At 42.8% G+C, this 16,930-nt stretch overlaps 1 protein-coding gene across 1 annotated transcript in view; it reads right to left on the bottom strand.

Moving 5' to 3' along the window:
* LOC126473887 (dipeptidase 1-like) overlaps positions 1 to 16,930 on the bottom strand; it is an 804,013-nt gene that overhangs the window by 154,697 nt on the left and 632,386 nt on the right. The window contains exon 3 of the mRNA XM_050101224.1: positions 7,640 to 7,796. Within this exon, the coding sequence (XP_049957181.1) occupies positions 7,640 to 7,796 (157 nt within the window). The remainder of the gene's footprint in view (positions 1 to 7,639; positions 7,797 to 16,930) is intronic.

Raw genomic sequence — 16,930 nt, 5'->3', positions numbered from 1 at the left:
TTAAATCTTTTCTTCTTCAGAATCTGTTGTGTACATAGTTCCGCGTAGTCAGCGCGTACACAACGTTCCCACTAGAGCGCGCCCCGCTAAGCACAACAGCGCAGGCGCAGCGCTCGTCCGTCTCCGCACTACGAGATGGCGCGGTCTTAGAGGCGGACCAAATTCTGCTTCCGCCGATCCGCGTATTAATATGTAACGCAGCCATTGAGATTGCTGCTAATGTAAAACCTTTTCTCCTCTCGGATCACACTCGCGCAGTGATACCTGAATGCTCGAGGTATTATAACGAGTGTACAGCCTCCGATTAGTCAGTCTACATTAGTCTGTACGAGTCTGCATTTGTATGCACCACTCTGTAAAAGTCTGCAATAGTCTGCATTAGTCCGCCTTAGTCTGCATTAGTATGTAGTCAAGTTTTTCTGCGCCTAATAAGATTACCATATTCCTGTACATAGCCAATAAAATGTAATGTATAGACACTTTGTCAAGTATCAGAGATATGTGAGAATAAGATTAACGTACCAAGACCAAAAGAACTTCAGTTTGTCAATTGTAAATAGCATCCAGAATCAAGGTAAGTAAGAGGTTTATGATTGTTGTTATTTTAATAAATGTGTGTGAAAATTAATCAAGTTCTGTTTAAAGTTGGTCACCGTCAATCTGCTACTCTGAGCGTGCAAGTGACATTTCTATCGTCTGATCTAACGGCAGAAGATAAACACGTCACGATAAGACCACGAGACATATTGCTGACACTCGCCTACTTCATTAGAGTGACAAGTCAAATAATCTGATAGTGTGTGTACCGAAAGTCTTACAGTACGCACATCACAGAATCCCAAATCTTTGCTGATTTACTTTATTCCTTATGTTACTAACGACACATGGAGCATATTTCTACCGTTATTTACTGTTTTGAAATTGCAGCTGCTCGTTGACTATTTGTTCTAGATTCCTGAAGAACTTCTGACGTTCTGATTTATTCCACTGGCATTGTGTTAATATCAAAGAGCATTGAACTATTCAAAAATTACTGAAATAAGTATACAGTTTAATGACTATTGAAATATGTATTTGGGTGTTACTTACAGGCCATTGGTTACACTTAACTTCTCCGAAAACAGCACATCAACAGCATATTCCATTTCAGGTCTGTTTGGCGGTAATAGTTTTAAGTTACAGGGGTTTCAGAGCGTTTGCATCAAACGTCTTAGTGTGATCACGTCCATGGGAACAAATATTATTAGAGACAAAATTCTCACTTATGCTTCCCAGCAAAGGTTGACGGTTATTACGATATTATTCATCATAGAGCTGTGGCGCTGAGCGAATGCAGGAAACAGACTCTCTGAGTGTTCGTATGCAATGTGCGTTGTCTACAATTCATTCATCTGCTGTGCTTGAAAGGTGGTAAGTCAGGTTTTCGATTCGCTTCTAAAAATATCTTTTCGACTTGCAGACACTTGTTATTAAGCTTGCGTTGTCGGAAGTCTCCCTGCAGGGCCGGCCATGGCGTGCCAAACTTAACGCGTGCTGCCTGTGCGGGCTGCGTGTCACTCGTTTTATTCGGTCCTTCTCGGAAGTACCAGGAACTGCGCGACAATTCATTTAAAATTGTGGTGTGCCATATTCCAAACTGGAGGACTTTGCGATACCTTCACTATTTGTTCACCGTACGAAGAACGTCCACAGATCCAGTGGCTGCCTGCTGAAATGGAGGAAGCTTTCGATCTATGGCAGAAGAGAGGGATGAGAATCCCAAATTGCTACGAACCGAGACTACAGCACCAAGTAGAAAGAATTTAAAGATTGAGTTGACAACGAAAGAACATAAAATTACAACCGTCGAGAGACGGGATTCATTGCTCTGAACATCAAGAAGCATTTTGTGCTAAATTCGCAAGCATTAAGAGCGCGATGTAATTGGTGTTACAAATAATTAAATTTTTGAAGTCGCACGCATTATTCCTTTGGTAGTTGCAGCATCTTTCAGTGTAACTTAATGAACAATTTGGAGACTTCATGCATTACTGCAAAATGAGCTGGTTACGTCAGGGGCACGCCTCTAACAGTTTTTCGATTTAAGAATCGCTGTTGTTGAATTTATGAAGGAGAAAGGAGTGTCTCAATGGAAATTAGAACATCCGGAATGGATTGCAGACTTTACAATTTAAGTAGGCTTGACTGTACACTGCACACACTGAGACAAGTCAAGGCAATTTACTTCTGAATTGTTTGGAATTCATTTAAAAACAAAATCGCGTTGTAGAAGGGACACATTCTGTCAAAGGCTAATTCCATAAGTTCACTGGTGTTAAAGAAAACACATGGTTTGAAGAATTGATTGTGGCCTTGAAAGAATTACATGTGTAGTTTTATAAAGATTTTCGATCTGTTTCGGACACAGTTCTCCGTTTCAGTAGAAACCTCTGCTGTGCATGTGGAGATGTAACTGACTGATCTGCAAGGTAATTCCAGATTTAAGGACAAATCCTTTTACTTTAAAACAGTCCAGGACATCTACATTGCTTTGGTGAGGTAGAGTCCCCACAAGCACCTAGCGAAATGCTACAGTATTTCGATCGACGTATTTGTGTGAAAGACTTTTTCTTCGATTATAAAACTAAATGAGTCACTTTGTAAGTAGGCTGTTTAGGTTTTTTTATTGGTAACGCCACCTGTGTGCACTCTGTGGCTAGTTTGCATTGTTGTCTGCCATTGTAGTGTTGGGCAGCGGCAGCTGGATGTGAACAGCGCATAGCGTTGCGCAGTTGGAGGTGAGCCGCCAGCAGTGGTGGATGTGGGGAGAGAGATGGCAGAGTTTCGAAATTTGTCACGAACTGCTATATTTATATATGATGATATGAAGGTAAATACATTGTTTGTTCTTTATTAATATCTTTTATTTGCTAACTATCCCTATCAGTAGTTAGTGCCTTCAGTAGTTTGAATCTTTTATTTAGCTGGCAGTAGTGGCGCTCGCTGTATTGCAGTAGCTTGAGCAGCGAAGATTTTTGTGAGGTAAGTGATTTGTGAAACGTATAGTTTAATGTAAGTCAGGGCCATTCTTTTGTAGGGAATTTTGAAAGTCAGATTGCGTTGCGCTAACAAAATATTGTGTGTCAGTTTAAGCACAGTCGTGTATAATTGTTCAAAGGGGACGTTTCATATGTCGACCCTTAGCCGAGGATACCTCACTGGAAGCTTCTGAATTTTTTCTTGTAGTTTGTGTAATTAGTGTAGCTATTGTTTATTGCTAGCGCGTAATTGTAGAGAAAATCTCCTTTGTAGTTGCAGTCTTTCATTGTTGTACAGTAAAACAGTTGTGGCATGCATGTAGATTTGCACCAAGTATTTCGCAGCTGCGCTGGCAATTAAGTAGACATTATATCCATTGCTATGTTATTTTATTTTGCTCTTCAAATTGTGCTTTTCTGTGTTATCGTCTGAAATACTGTGACAATAATGGCGTGTGAAAAACGTAATACTAGGCTCCAAAGTAAACTGAGAAATGACAGTGAAGACGAAAGCAGTGTGTTAGCGCCGCAGAGTAATGAATTAACTAATGTTCAAAGTAGTAATTTGGTAATTGCGCATAGGGAAATGGAGCGGGCGGCAAACAATGGTGTAGACAGTGAAACAGGTAGTGAACAGGGAAGCGTTATCGATCGATTGGTCGGCAACAGCTCGCCTCAGGAATCGGGAATGACAGAACACAATATTGCAAATACTGCAGACTCAGGTTTTGGGTTCCCACCGTTTTCTCAAATGAGTCAAGACACATTTTCCACTTGTCAAAATGTGAATGTTGCCGGTGCAACTTCACTGCCGAAAAGCACTGAGGAACATGTTTCAGACACCAGTGCATTGTTATTACAATTAATGCAACAAATGGGACAAAAGCTTGAAAAGTTAGACACACTGGAACAAAATCAGAGACAAACACAACAACAGCTTAAAAGTTAGACTCATTGGAACAAACTCTTGAACAAACGCGTGAAGATTTAACTACTGAGCTACATAACATTGAATCGAAATGTCAAAAGTCTGTAATGACGTAAAAACTCAAATTTGTGAGCATTTTCAACCTGTTTTTTCGCGGCATGAAAATGCATTACAGAATCACGAAGCAGCCGTAAAAGAACTGCAAATTATTGTTCATGAAAATCATGAGACCTTGCAAGCTAAATTTGACTCAGTTGCATCTACCGATTCGGTTACGCAACTTGCAAAAACTCAGGAAAACTTTAAGGACACAGTAGATACTCCGAAACTTGGTTCAGAAAAACACACTGAGGAAATAAGTACACTATCGGAGAAAGTAGCCGAACTTTTGGATCAGTTCACTAATTTATCTACGAAGGTAGATGATAATCTGATTGACGCAAGACCGGTAGTCTTTAATGACACAGAAGAGTACGAACAAATTAGGAAATTCAAACAAAATCAGAATCAAATTAATACACAACACCAAAGAGAAATCCGGGAAGTACAAGATCAGCTGACACAGGTAATACAAGAATTTCGTATTTCAGAGGACACTCGCGCTCCAACACGGGAAGAGAGACTTAGAAATACGGAAAAGCCGCAAAATAATAACACAGGTCATTTCGGAAGTTATGAAAGAAATTAGCAATGTGCACCAAATTTTGAGATGAAACGGCCGACACGACCTAACAATGACCGATATGCGACTCGTCGACATGATGATTTTGACTATAAGCTGTTCATTACTACACGTAAATTCAAAACATTTAAGAATTCTGGCAACGACATTCATCCACAAGCATGGCTCCATCAATTCTCTCATTGTTTTCCTCCCAACTGGTCGTTGGAACACAGATTAGAATTTATGTGTGGCTACTTAGAGAATGAACCAGCTGTAAGAATGCGATCGGTTATTCACGATTGCCACAGTGAAGGAGAATTTTACCATGCCTTCCTCTCAGCATATTGGTCTCAAGCCACACAAGACCGAGTAAAACATAGCATCATAATGATGAAACATTTCGAACAATCTGAATTTTCGAGTCTTATGAAATATTTTGAAGACATGTTGCATAAGAATCAGTATCTTTCAAACCCATACAGCCCCTCAGAACTCATCCGCATTTGCTTAATCAAACTGCCTGAACATTTACGACATATTATTTTGGCAGGACGTTGCAAAGACGACATTGAAGCTTTTCAGGGACTGTTACAAGAACTGGAAAGTAACAGTGACAATCGCGGAACGCAGGAGCACAACAATTACAGATCACATCAGTCGCAATTCCGCGATGAAAGAAATAATAACTGGACGCGACAAGGCTATTCTCACAACACATATCGTGACCAAAACAGACACCACCCGTATGACAACCGTTGGCAGAGTAGTAGTAATTACAGAGAAAGATCGTATTTCCGTAGTAATGAATATGACAGAGATTACCTTAGAAACAGACAATATGGGAACCAGAATAATTATTATCAAGGGAGGCAGAATAACTTCAGGCGCAACAGTTCGACGCACAGTTACGATTCAGGGAGAAATTCTCCACCACGTGACCGACACGAAAGAAACTGTGTAAACTACCGACAAAACGACAGACCTGAATTCCATCAGAACTGGCGAGCTTTAAACAGAGCTGGGCCCTCTCGGCAAGGCGAATTTGTGGAAGTTAGGCCTCCTAATCCCAGTAACGACGCGCGGCAACAAAGAGACGGACAATGACTCGCACCGCAGGCATACACGTGCGCCGGCTGGCTCCGAGAAAAGTAACATTATATCTGGTACTGCTAATGAGATTTTAATGCAACATTTTGGTTTACTTGAATATACGAATTAAAGTACTTTATGAGAGATACCAGATGACACAGTGGTTAGTTCATGTGACAGCTACACGAGTTTATCACGACGCTACTAATGAGTGACAATTTACAATGTTGCTTTTGTAGTGTTTCAATACTAAATGAGTCACTTATCACGTGAAAACTTTGAGTTCGAAATTCTGTGAAATATTCTGCTTGTGTCCGTATTGCGACAGTTTGTACTGATTGACATGCAAGATAATTCAAATTTTAACCAGTCTTTTACATTAAAACTGTCCAGGACATCTACATGGCACTACTGTGATAAAGTTTCCAAGTCCTTTCAGTGAAGTTGCAACAGTGCCGTAATATTTCGAACGACACATTTTTGTGAAAGACCTAGGTCACTATTACATGGCAACTAGAGTGCGAAACACAGAAACTTTATATAGCGTCTGTCCATATGCCAATAATTTATATCACAAAAACATTATATTACTTCAGCAGGCTAAAAACAGTTATTTCGTTTGTGATCTATGTTGTTGAAAAATAAGAAATACAAAACCACGTTGTATGGTGTACGACTCAAGCCATTTAAATCCGTCTCTTTCGTAGTTTCCCTCTTTTCCCCTCCTCGCAATCAGACATCTTGCCTTGTTGGTGGGCGAAACGCGAAGCGAGGCAGAGCGCTTTGGCAGTCTTGCCCCAGCACAGAGACTTGGTTACCTCTGATTTACTGAGATAGTAAAACCTGCAAACTCGGTGTAGTCTCGTCGACACATTGACGGTGAATTCAGTAAACTGGAGTCTAGTGTCGCAAGAAGCGTCGGCACACATATGTCACCCTGAATGTTCCATGCGAACACCTCGTATATATAGGTAAATTGATGTTTCAATCTTCTTGCATCGAATGTCAGATACATGGTATAGCAGAAATCGTGCGACAACCCTCGAAAGATTGTTTGTTTGCACCTACTTGACATTATCGCCAGCCGAGAAGGTGGAGCAACCTGTTGTGTAGAGAGGCCGCGGTATCTTATAGATGTGGTGCTCTTTTTCCTTGGTAGACGACGAATTCGCATATGGGTTCCCTTCTGCAGTTTATTTTTCTCCTGTATATCTAAAAACCAAAGAGATTTTAAAGGGTTCCAGAAGGTAAATAAGCTGCTGATGGGTCCGTGTCCGGAATCGTCATCCGCTGACGGAACAGAGCATCGCATACGTAGGAGACAAGTCCCGTTTACGTAGCACCTTGCTCTAACTTCTCAACAAGTTGGCAATCAGTTGTGATCGCTGAATTACGAACAACATGCGAGACGTTGCCCCTAGGCCGGAGGGCCTTTGTAGTCTGGTCCTTTCAAACCCCACAAACTAGCCATCCAACGAACCGTTGGGCCCACTGTCCGTCAGCGTACAAATGTCACACTTGCTGCCGAAGACATGGGCTAGTGCAGGCACCGGCGCTTAGACTTCGACGGTCTGTGTGTTTGTGTGTGTGTGTGTGTGTGTGTGTGTGTGTGTGTGTGAGAGAGAGAGAGAGAGAGAGAGAGAGAGAGAGAGAGAGAGAGAGAAAGAGAGAGAGAGAGAGAGTTTATCTATACATTCCAGTACTCGAGTGGAGTGCCATAGCGGAAGCTAAGTTCAACGATTAACTGAAACCATCTCAGCTGTATTATTACACGTTTATAGTACTATGACGGGTCGTAGCATATTGAATGCATAGTGATACAGCTGAGTTGGCTCCAGTAATTACTAGGATCAAACAGCTGGCAGAAGAAATCTCCAGTTCCAGTGGCCATGGGCATTGGGCAGCACAGCAGCACTTTTGAAGGTACGTGTTGTCACACACCTGCCCGCCGACGAGGCCCATGCGCAGCCGCTGCAGGTCTGTGTGGGACCAGGCGCTGCGTGACCACGGCTGCACGGAGCGCAGGTCGGCCGCGAGGTTGAACTCCCGCAACTGGTTGTGCACGAACTTGCGGATGTTCCAGGGCAGGTCGTTGTGCCTGAAACACGTCGTACACAACTGCTAAGTGGATAAAGTCGATACGGCAAAGACTATCAACTACTTTTCCTCATTTCAAGTCTTTCACAATGCTGTTAAAGGAACACCAGAGAAGTCACTACGTTCCACACACATTTTCAGAGTACTATGCGGCTACTATGATGTTACTGTCCTATTACAATTACTTTCACAAAAAGAGGTTAAGAATAAAATATTTTCCGCCCTTTGATATACGCTGTTTGTTAGAGGCAGTGTTCAGATTTCATCATGGATTACAATATTCAGTCATAAGCGTTCGAGGTGTTCCGCCATATTGTCTGTCACCTGCTCACACACACTTAACTGAAGCTTTGATTCAGTGCTTTCCTTTGGAATCCCGAAGAGATTTCTCGGACTGCATTTATTGTCTATCAGCGTAGCTAGATGTGGTGCTCACCTCTATTTCCTTTCAATTAAATAATTCGTAGTACGTCCATTCCTATTTGTTCCTTGATACAGTGTGGGTCATTCCGTCTTGAAACTGTTTGGTAGCTTTATGCTTGGTAGGGCGTCATGCAGTTTATAAAAGAAGGATGCAGTAAGTATCCAATTTGTACTGCATCCATGGGAAAATAATTATTGTTTTTGGTCTCAGTCTTGACCACGTAAGGATACGTCTATTAATATTGCGAGAAGTTTTCTTTACAATTTGATCCCCCTCGTTGAGTTTTGGTGAGATGTGGTGAGTTCTTCCCCCTTCTGTCTCACGCGAGGGTAAAAAAAAATAGTTCTAAACACAAATTAAAAGTAATGAAACTATGTTTAATTTAAAATGCGTATTAAACAGAGCTTTAAACACATCATTAAAAACACTATTGTAAACTTGCAATATCATTACTAGTATTTGGACTGAGGGGCAAACGGCGACAAACTGACGAAAACGCCCCACGAAGAGAATAGTAATCGTTTAGACGGATTCCTAAAATGCTAAACTTTTACGGGTATTTACATACACTGAAGCGCCAAAGAAACTGGTGTAGGCATGCGTATTCAAATACAGAGATATGTATGGGTCAAATGGCTGTAAGCACTATGGGACTTAATATCTGAGATCATCAGTTCCCTAGACTTAGAACGACCTAAACCTAACTAACCTAAGGACATCACACACATCCATTCCCGAGCCAGGATTCGAACCTTTGACCGTAGCAACAGCGCGGTTCCGGACTGAAGCACCTACAACCGCTCGGCCACAGGGGCCGGCCAGAGATAATATAAACAGGTAGAAAACGGCGCTGCGGTCGACAACGCCTGTGTAAGAATAAAAGTATATGGCGCAGTTGTTAGAGTGGTTACTGATTTTCCAGTGGCAGGTAATCAAGATTTAAGCGAAATTGGGCGTGCTGCTATAGACGGCGCACGGGCGATGGCACACAGCATCTCCGAGATAGCGATGAAGTGGAGACTATCCTGTATGACCATTTCACGAGCGTTCGTGAATATCAGGAATCCGGTAGAACATCAAATTTCCGACATCACTACGGTCGGTAAAAGATCCTCCAAGAACGGGACCAAAGACGACTGAAAGCAATCGTTCAAAGTGTTAAAAGTGCAACCTTTCCGCAAACTGCAGCAGATTTAAGTGGTGGGTCATCAACAAGAGTCATCGTGCCAACTATACACCATCGATAAGGGGATTTGGAGCCGACGGTCCACTAGTGTAACCTTGATGACTGCCCCTCACAAAGCTTTACGCCTTCCCTGCACCCGTCCACATCGAAATTGGACTGTTAACTGGAAATATGTTGCCTGTTCGGACGAGTCTCGTTTCAAATTGTATCGAGTGGATGTACGTATACGGGTATGGAGATAATCTCATGAATCTGCATCTCAGCAGGGAACCGTTCAAGCTGGTGGAGGCTCTGTAATGGTGTGGGGCGTATGCCATTGGAGTGATGTGGGACCTCTTATACGTCCATATACGACCCTGACAGGTGACACTTACGTGAGCATCCCGCCGGATCACCTGCATCCGTTCATGTCCATTGTGCGTTCCGACAGACCTGAGCAATTCCAGCAGGAAATTCCGATACCCCATAAGTCAAGAATTTCTATAGCGGGCCTGTAGCAACACTCTTCCGAGTTTAAACACTTCCACCGGCTACCAAACTCCACAGACATGAACGTTATTGAGCATATCTGGGATGCCTTGCAGCGTGCTGTTCAGATGAGATCTCCAGCTCCTCGTACTATTGTGTATTTATGGATAGCCGTGCAGGATTCATTATGTTAATTTCCTCGAGAACTAATTCATACATTACTCAAGTCCTTTCCGTGTTGCAGCACTTCTGCGTGCTCACAAGGGCTCTAAACAAAAAATGGCTCTGAGCACTATGGGACTCAACTGCTGAGGTCATTAGTCCCCTAAAACTTAGAACTAGTTAAACCTAACTAACCTAAGGACATCACAAACATCCATGCCCGAGGCAGGATTCGAACCTGCGACCGTAGCGGTCTTGCGGTTCCAGACAGCAGCGCCTTTAACCGCACGGCCACTTCGGCCGACTGGGATGTAAACGATATTAGGAAGTTGTGCCTGTTTGTTTGGCTCTTCAGTGTACATTATTATATACATTAGACGTTATTGGACCTTTACTTTGCATAGGAAAGACAATATTGTTTGTACTTTCCTTCTAACCGTATGATTACGCAGCTTCTAAATCTACTGATTTATATGATTACTAAAGGAATTCTTCTTGGTGAACCTCAGCTAAGCTTCCTCACACAAACAGTAATTTCTAGCTCCCACATGCCTGTTGACTTGTTGGCTTGCTGATTAAGAGACGCATTGCAAAATTTTTTATACAAATTCGTGCTGGACACAATAATATCGGGTTTGTTTAAGTTCCAGAATGTCATGACTTGCGCACTGCGTGAAACGTAATGATTTCGACCAGCGCGGCAACGAACTTCCCTAACAAAATCTAAAGCGCGGCACTTCTTTCAAATCAGGGAATCCAAGGCATACACACATGTAAAGCAAAACATTCACTTTCTACTCTCGGGATGAATTAAATAAAACAAAATTTTATTCGTTAAAATAGTATATACTCCTGAGTTTAAAAATTGAAGTGAGTGTTTCATTGCCTCCCCACCCCATTTACGTGAGATTTCGTGAGATTCTGCCAGACCTCTGCCCCCCTCCCCCCCCCCCCCCCCCCACACACACACACTGTTTCCAGCTGAGGTAATCAATGAGGTCCCCTAAGGCAATCGAAGTCTTTCCTTCTAGCGGCGATTCTAATCTGATAAATTAAGAAACTGAAGTGTGACGTACTAAGGAAAATGTTATCATTAAAATATTTCTTTATTTGAACTAGGTACTTCCATTGCTGAGAGCTGCCTTCTCAAAGGTTGTAGCCAAGAATTCGCTGCAGATAATCATATGCAGTCCTCTGACACTTAAATGGCAAGATTGTTAATAAGTAACCAGAGAATTGCGCTAAAAAGTGCCATTTCTCTCGAAGCTACATTTAACCAGTTAGAATTTAATACGATTGGGTGGTGGCGAGGATTGGGGTGATGAGGGAGCCCTAGAGATAAACCAGTCATCATTGCATACTTCAGAGTCGAGGTGGCTTGCAGCTTCCAGTAAGCTGCTACTCCGATTCTGCCACGAGTAGTTGCTAATGCTGAACTAAAACGGTGCCTCTATCGCGGCCAACGCTATGCCTGTGAACATGAAATCTTGCGAACCATGGATGAAGGGTATTAGACGGATGCCATATTCCTTGACTTCCGGAAAGCGTTTGACTCAGTGTCTCACTGCAGACTCCTAACTAAGGTACGAGCATATGGGATTGATTCCCAAATATGTGCGTGGCTCGAAGACTTCTTAAGTAGTAGAATCGACTACGTTGTCCTCGATGGTGAGTGTTCATCGGGGGTGAGGGTATCATCTGGAGTGCCCTAGGGAAGTGTGGTAGGTCCACTGTTGGTTTCCATCTACATAAATAATATTTTCGATAGGGTGGATAGCAATGTGCGGCTGTTTGCTGATGATGCTGTCGTCTACGGGAAGCTGTCGTCGTTGAGTGACTGTCGGAGGATACAAGATGACCTGGACAGGATTTGTGATAAGTGTAAAGAATGGCAGCTAACACTAAATATAGATAAAAGTAAATTAATGCAGATGAATAGGGAAAAGAATCCTGTAATGTTTGAATACTCCATTAGTAGTGTAGCGCTTGACATAGTCAGGTCGATTAAATATTTGGGCGTAACATTGCAGAGCAGTTTGAAGTGGGACAAGCATGTAATGGCAGTTGTGGGGAAGGCGGATAGTCGTCTTCGGTTCGTTGGTAGAATTTTGGCAACATGTGGTTGATCTGTAAAGGGGACCACTTATAGAACGCAGATATGACCTATTGCTCGAGCGTTTGGTATCCCTCTCGGGTAGGATTGAGGGAGGACGTAGAAGCAATTCAGAGGCGGGCTGCTAGATTTGTTACTGGTAGGTTTGATCATCACGCGAGTGTTACAGAAATGCTTCAGGAACTCGGGTGGGATTCCCTAGAGGAAAGGAGGCATTCTTATAGTGAATCGCTACTGAGGAAATTTACAGAACCAGCATTTGAGGCTGACTGCAGTACAATTTTACTGCCGCCAACTTATATTTCGCGGAAAGACCACAAAGATAGGATAAGAGATATTCGGGCTCGTACAGAGGTATATAAGCAGTCATTTTCCCCTCATTCTGTTTGGGAGTGGAAACCAGCCGGCTCGCTGGACATCGACACAAATCCGCCGGGCAGATTCGTGCCCCGGACCAGCGCTCCTTCCCGCCCGGAAAGCCGTGCGTTAGACCGCACGGCCTACCGGTCGGGCCTTGGTACATACACGTACCACTCACACGTACCACTCATATTAACGCGAACACCGCCCATATTCGACTTCAACTAAAAGACGTCAGGTGGCAGCACTAGCAGTGTATGGTATATAAAGCGATTCAGGGGTACACGGGAAACAGTTCTGTCGTTGCTGTATTGCGTAAACGTAGCAATTTATCTGACGTTTAAAAGGGCATATCACTGGCTTTCGGGCAAAGGGTGGCTAAGTTTGTGAACAGTTCTTGTACCACCGTGGGTGAATTATACCGTTCGTTGCAATTTGGCGCTATCAAAACCAGCGCCGGAGGAACTGTGGTGCACCAAGAGCCGTATGTGAGTTGAGTGAACAATGTCTGAGGAGAAGTGTACTGGCGAATATATGTTCAACTAAAATCATTTCTTTACTGGCGAATAGATGTGCAACTAGAATCATTTCTAAAGTCAAGATTGCATACATATGTCTTTATTTGAAACAGGCCGTGGAGATTAACTTTGGTGTTATCTTCAGGTCTTATAAAACCCTTTAATTGTGGAACATGTTCATTTTAAGTTTGAGCTCACGCCAATTAATGAACGCTTTTCATAACAAAAAGATTTATAAGACCTGGAGATGACAGCAAAGTCTATCGAAACCGGTTGTTTTAAATAAAGAAATACGAGAATTTATGCCTTCGTGACTTTAGAGTGTTTTTAGCCAGTAAAACAGATCGCTGGTTCTGTGTTTTCAAAATGAGAAAATTCGATCAGACGTACAACTATTGAGCGGTTGACCGCTTAGATGAACCAAGACGCTACCAACAGTACTGTCACAACAGTGACCAACAGTACTGTCTCCTCTCCGTTGCTGCGTATGGCACTCTCCTTCAAGCGCCTGGTTCATGCACCCCGTGCTCACTGCTGGTCAACGGTGACGAAGGAGTGGAGACAAATGAATCGCGTGCTTGGTCCATCGGACACTTCGCCTTTGACGTATACGGCAGTGCAACGTTCGTCGGAAGGGTCCCGACCAGACGAAGGCGCTTTATGGTTTGCGGTATGTTTTCACAGAGTTCTCAGGTTGATCTTGTCATGCGGAAGATTCAGTGGATCTGCACATGTATGCCTCTGTCCTTGAGTACCATGCATGTCCATCCTATATGCCTTTTATTATTCGCTCGGCACAATGGCATCTTGCAGCAGGACTTTTCGAAGTGTAAGAGGGAGCTCATTGTATACGTTCGTGGCTCTAATAGCTCCTGGATGATTTTATTGTACTCCGCTAACTGAAACTTCCTGGATTTAAACAAATTCGAGACTCTCTGGGACCGACTCGATGGGGCTATTGGCGCCTGGATCCTCAGCCGAGAAACCTAGGGCAGCTGCCAAGGGCACAGGAGTCGGTATGGCTCCATATATCTGTTGGTACCTTCCAGAACCTAACTGACTCTTCCTGCACGCCAGCGCTACTGAAGGTTTTTATTCAGGCGATCACATCAATTGGAGTGGAGCGTGCAGGTCTGTGACTTCAGACTTCAGAGGTTCTTCAGACTTCAGAGGTTTTCTATCCTGCCAAGGTACCAACTGACGTAACGCAGGACTTCTTGTTCATCAAGTATCTCCTTTGAAGAAGAAACTGATTCTAACGGCCATCAACATTTTGGAGTAATTGCTCCCTTCTAACGGCCGCACAATAGATCAGATTCGCACTGTCTGTTCTGAGTCGCTAACTATTGCCACCTAGAATAACTCTAAAAGTATTATAATAGCTTAAAGCTTGTGGGGCAAATGTTGGATGCGACAACGGGGGCCATAATATAACGTTGGTTTTTTGTTGCTAGGTGGAGTCCCTTCAGAGATATGAAGGTAAACTTTGTTTTTTTTAAATGCGATACTATAGTTTGGTACTTATTTCTTGATAGCGGCTATCGAGACGAATACTATGACTTGTAATAGTAAGGTCTCTGAAGTTCAACGAAGGTCAAAAAGGTGGCATGAACGTCCGTTTATAGAAGGTGTTCGAAGTGATAACCATTAGTATCAATGCAGTGCTACGATTAGTATCAATGCAGTGCTACGATATTGGATTGAGTGGCATTCCTTATCGCTTCGGCACTTATCGAAGCACAAAAAAATGGTTCAAATTGCTCTGAGCACTATGGGACGTAACATCTGAGGTCATCAGTACCCTAGAACTTAAACCTAACTAACCTAAGGATATCACATACATCCATGCCCGAGGCAGTATTCGAACCTGCGACCGTAGCGGTCGCGCGGTTCCAGACTGTAGCGCCTAGAGCCGCTCGGACACTTAGGCCGGCTATCGAAGCGCATGCTCTGACCATCCTCCCTTGTATATTCTGCAAATAGTAAATATTCACCGAATACGGCGTATCCATCTAACGTGCCATTGACATGTAAACACCATTCGACGTTTTCACAATACAACACTAATAGGAACAATAAGACTAGTATAGTCAAATCAAGCGAATGTGAATAATATATTCTTTCGAAGAACAAGTCATTGACGGAGAATGCCAACGAAATTCAGTGAGAGCTAGAGACTAGGATGAAAGATATCCTCAACGTACTCACCCTACACGTCGTACACGTAAATATGCGTATGATAAATTGAGAACAACTGGATATTTAACGCATCGGAAACATATCCGGCAAAGTAAAGTTACTAACGAGGAAACGGAAATCAGTACTCTTGCCACTGTGGCTCGAGATCCTTGTGTTAGTTTGAGTCAAATCGCAAGGGAATCTGGCACGAGCCAGAGTAGTGTTGTTCGTGTTCTGCATCGCCATAAATATCATCCTTACCATATCAGTCTCCACCAAGAATTAACTGTGCGGAATGTATGCGTCGCATTGAATTCTGCCGATGGGCTCAACTTCAGATTCAGATGGATGACACATTTTTTAATTTGATTTTGTCTTGATGAGGCTACATTCACGAATCACGGAAACGTTAATTTGCATAACATGTATTATTGGGCAACTGAAAATCCACAATGGCTGCGGCAACTTGCACACCAAAAACCGTGGTCGGTAAATGTATATTGTAGGATTCTGAAGGACAGAATTATAGGCCGCTTTTTCATCGAGGAAATCTTAATGGTACGAAGTACACCACGTCCCTGCAAGAAACATCAGGTCTGTTATTAGGAGAAATACCTTTAGGAACAAGGAACAGAATGTGTTATCAGTACTGTGGGTGTCCGACACATTTTTCGCTGATGGATAGAAATGAGTCGGAGAGACCATTCCCAAATAGTTGGATTTGACGCGGAGGAGATGTGTCACAGCCGGGTCGTTCACCAGACTTGACGCCTCTGGAGTTTTTCTCGTGGGGATTCGTAAAAGACATTATTTATAAAGACATTCCAACTACACCTGAAGACATACGAGCGAGAATTGTCAGAGCATCTGCTTCGATAAGTGCCGATGTGATCAGGAATACCACTCAACCCATGATAAGAAGATTGCTGCACTCCATTGATACCAACGCCCATCACTTCGAACACCTTCTATAAATGGACGTTCATGCCAACTTTTAGCCTTTGTTGACCTTCAAAGACCTTACTGTTACACATCATTGGATTCGTCTCGATAGCCGCTATCAGAAAATAAGTACCAACCTTAGCATCCCATTTCAGAAAACAAAGTTGACCTTCATGTTTCTGAAGAGACCCCACCTAGCAACAAAAAACCAATGTCATATTATGGCCACAGTTGTCCCATGCAACATTTGTCCCACAAACTTTTCACCTCCTATCATACTTTCGGAGTTATTCATGGTGGCAATAGTTAGTGGCTCACCCTTTGGAAGGTCTCTTTCCCGATTACCTTTGAGGGGCATATGTGCATGCAAAGTTATGCAAACATGGAAATAAAGTTAAAATTAGAAAATTAAATGCACCAGAGTGTTGGTATCAACGGGAGAATCAATATTCCGTATGAATATACATTCTAGCTCAATTACTTTGGGTCTGTTCCTTTGTTACTTGACTTTGCGAGAGCGTTAAAGTTCTGGCACTTGGAAGCCGGACTTTGATTGTAGTGCCACTGCTTATCCTAATTAACCGCAACAAGTGTGATTGCGCTACTCACTAGGCAAATGTGAATTTTTAATATTTTGTTACTTAGTTTAGGGGCTGTGTCTCAATACTATTACTCGAAAATCTTAATAAATTCTCGGAATCTGCGACCTAATTTGCAGCGCCACAAACTATAGGCTCCGTTGCTCATCTCAGCAAATCTAAATAAGTATAATTTTCCGTAGTTT

Source organism: Schistocerca serialis, chromosome 4 (assembly GCF_023864345.2).
Source record: "Schistocerca serialis cubense isolate TAMUIC-IGC-003099 chromosome 4, iqSchSeri2.2, whole genome shotgun sequence".
In the NCBI taxonomy this organism is placed as follows: Eukaryota; Metazoa; Arthropoda; class Insecta; order Orthoptera; family Acrididae; genus Schistocerca; species Schistocerca serialis.
The sequence above is the reverse complement of the archived record's forward strand: the minus strand, read 5'-3'. Positions and strand labels throughout refer to the sequence as shown.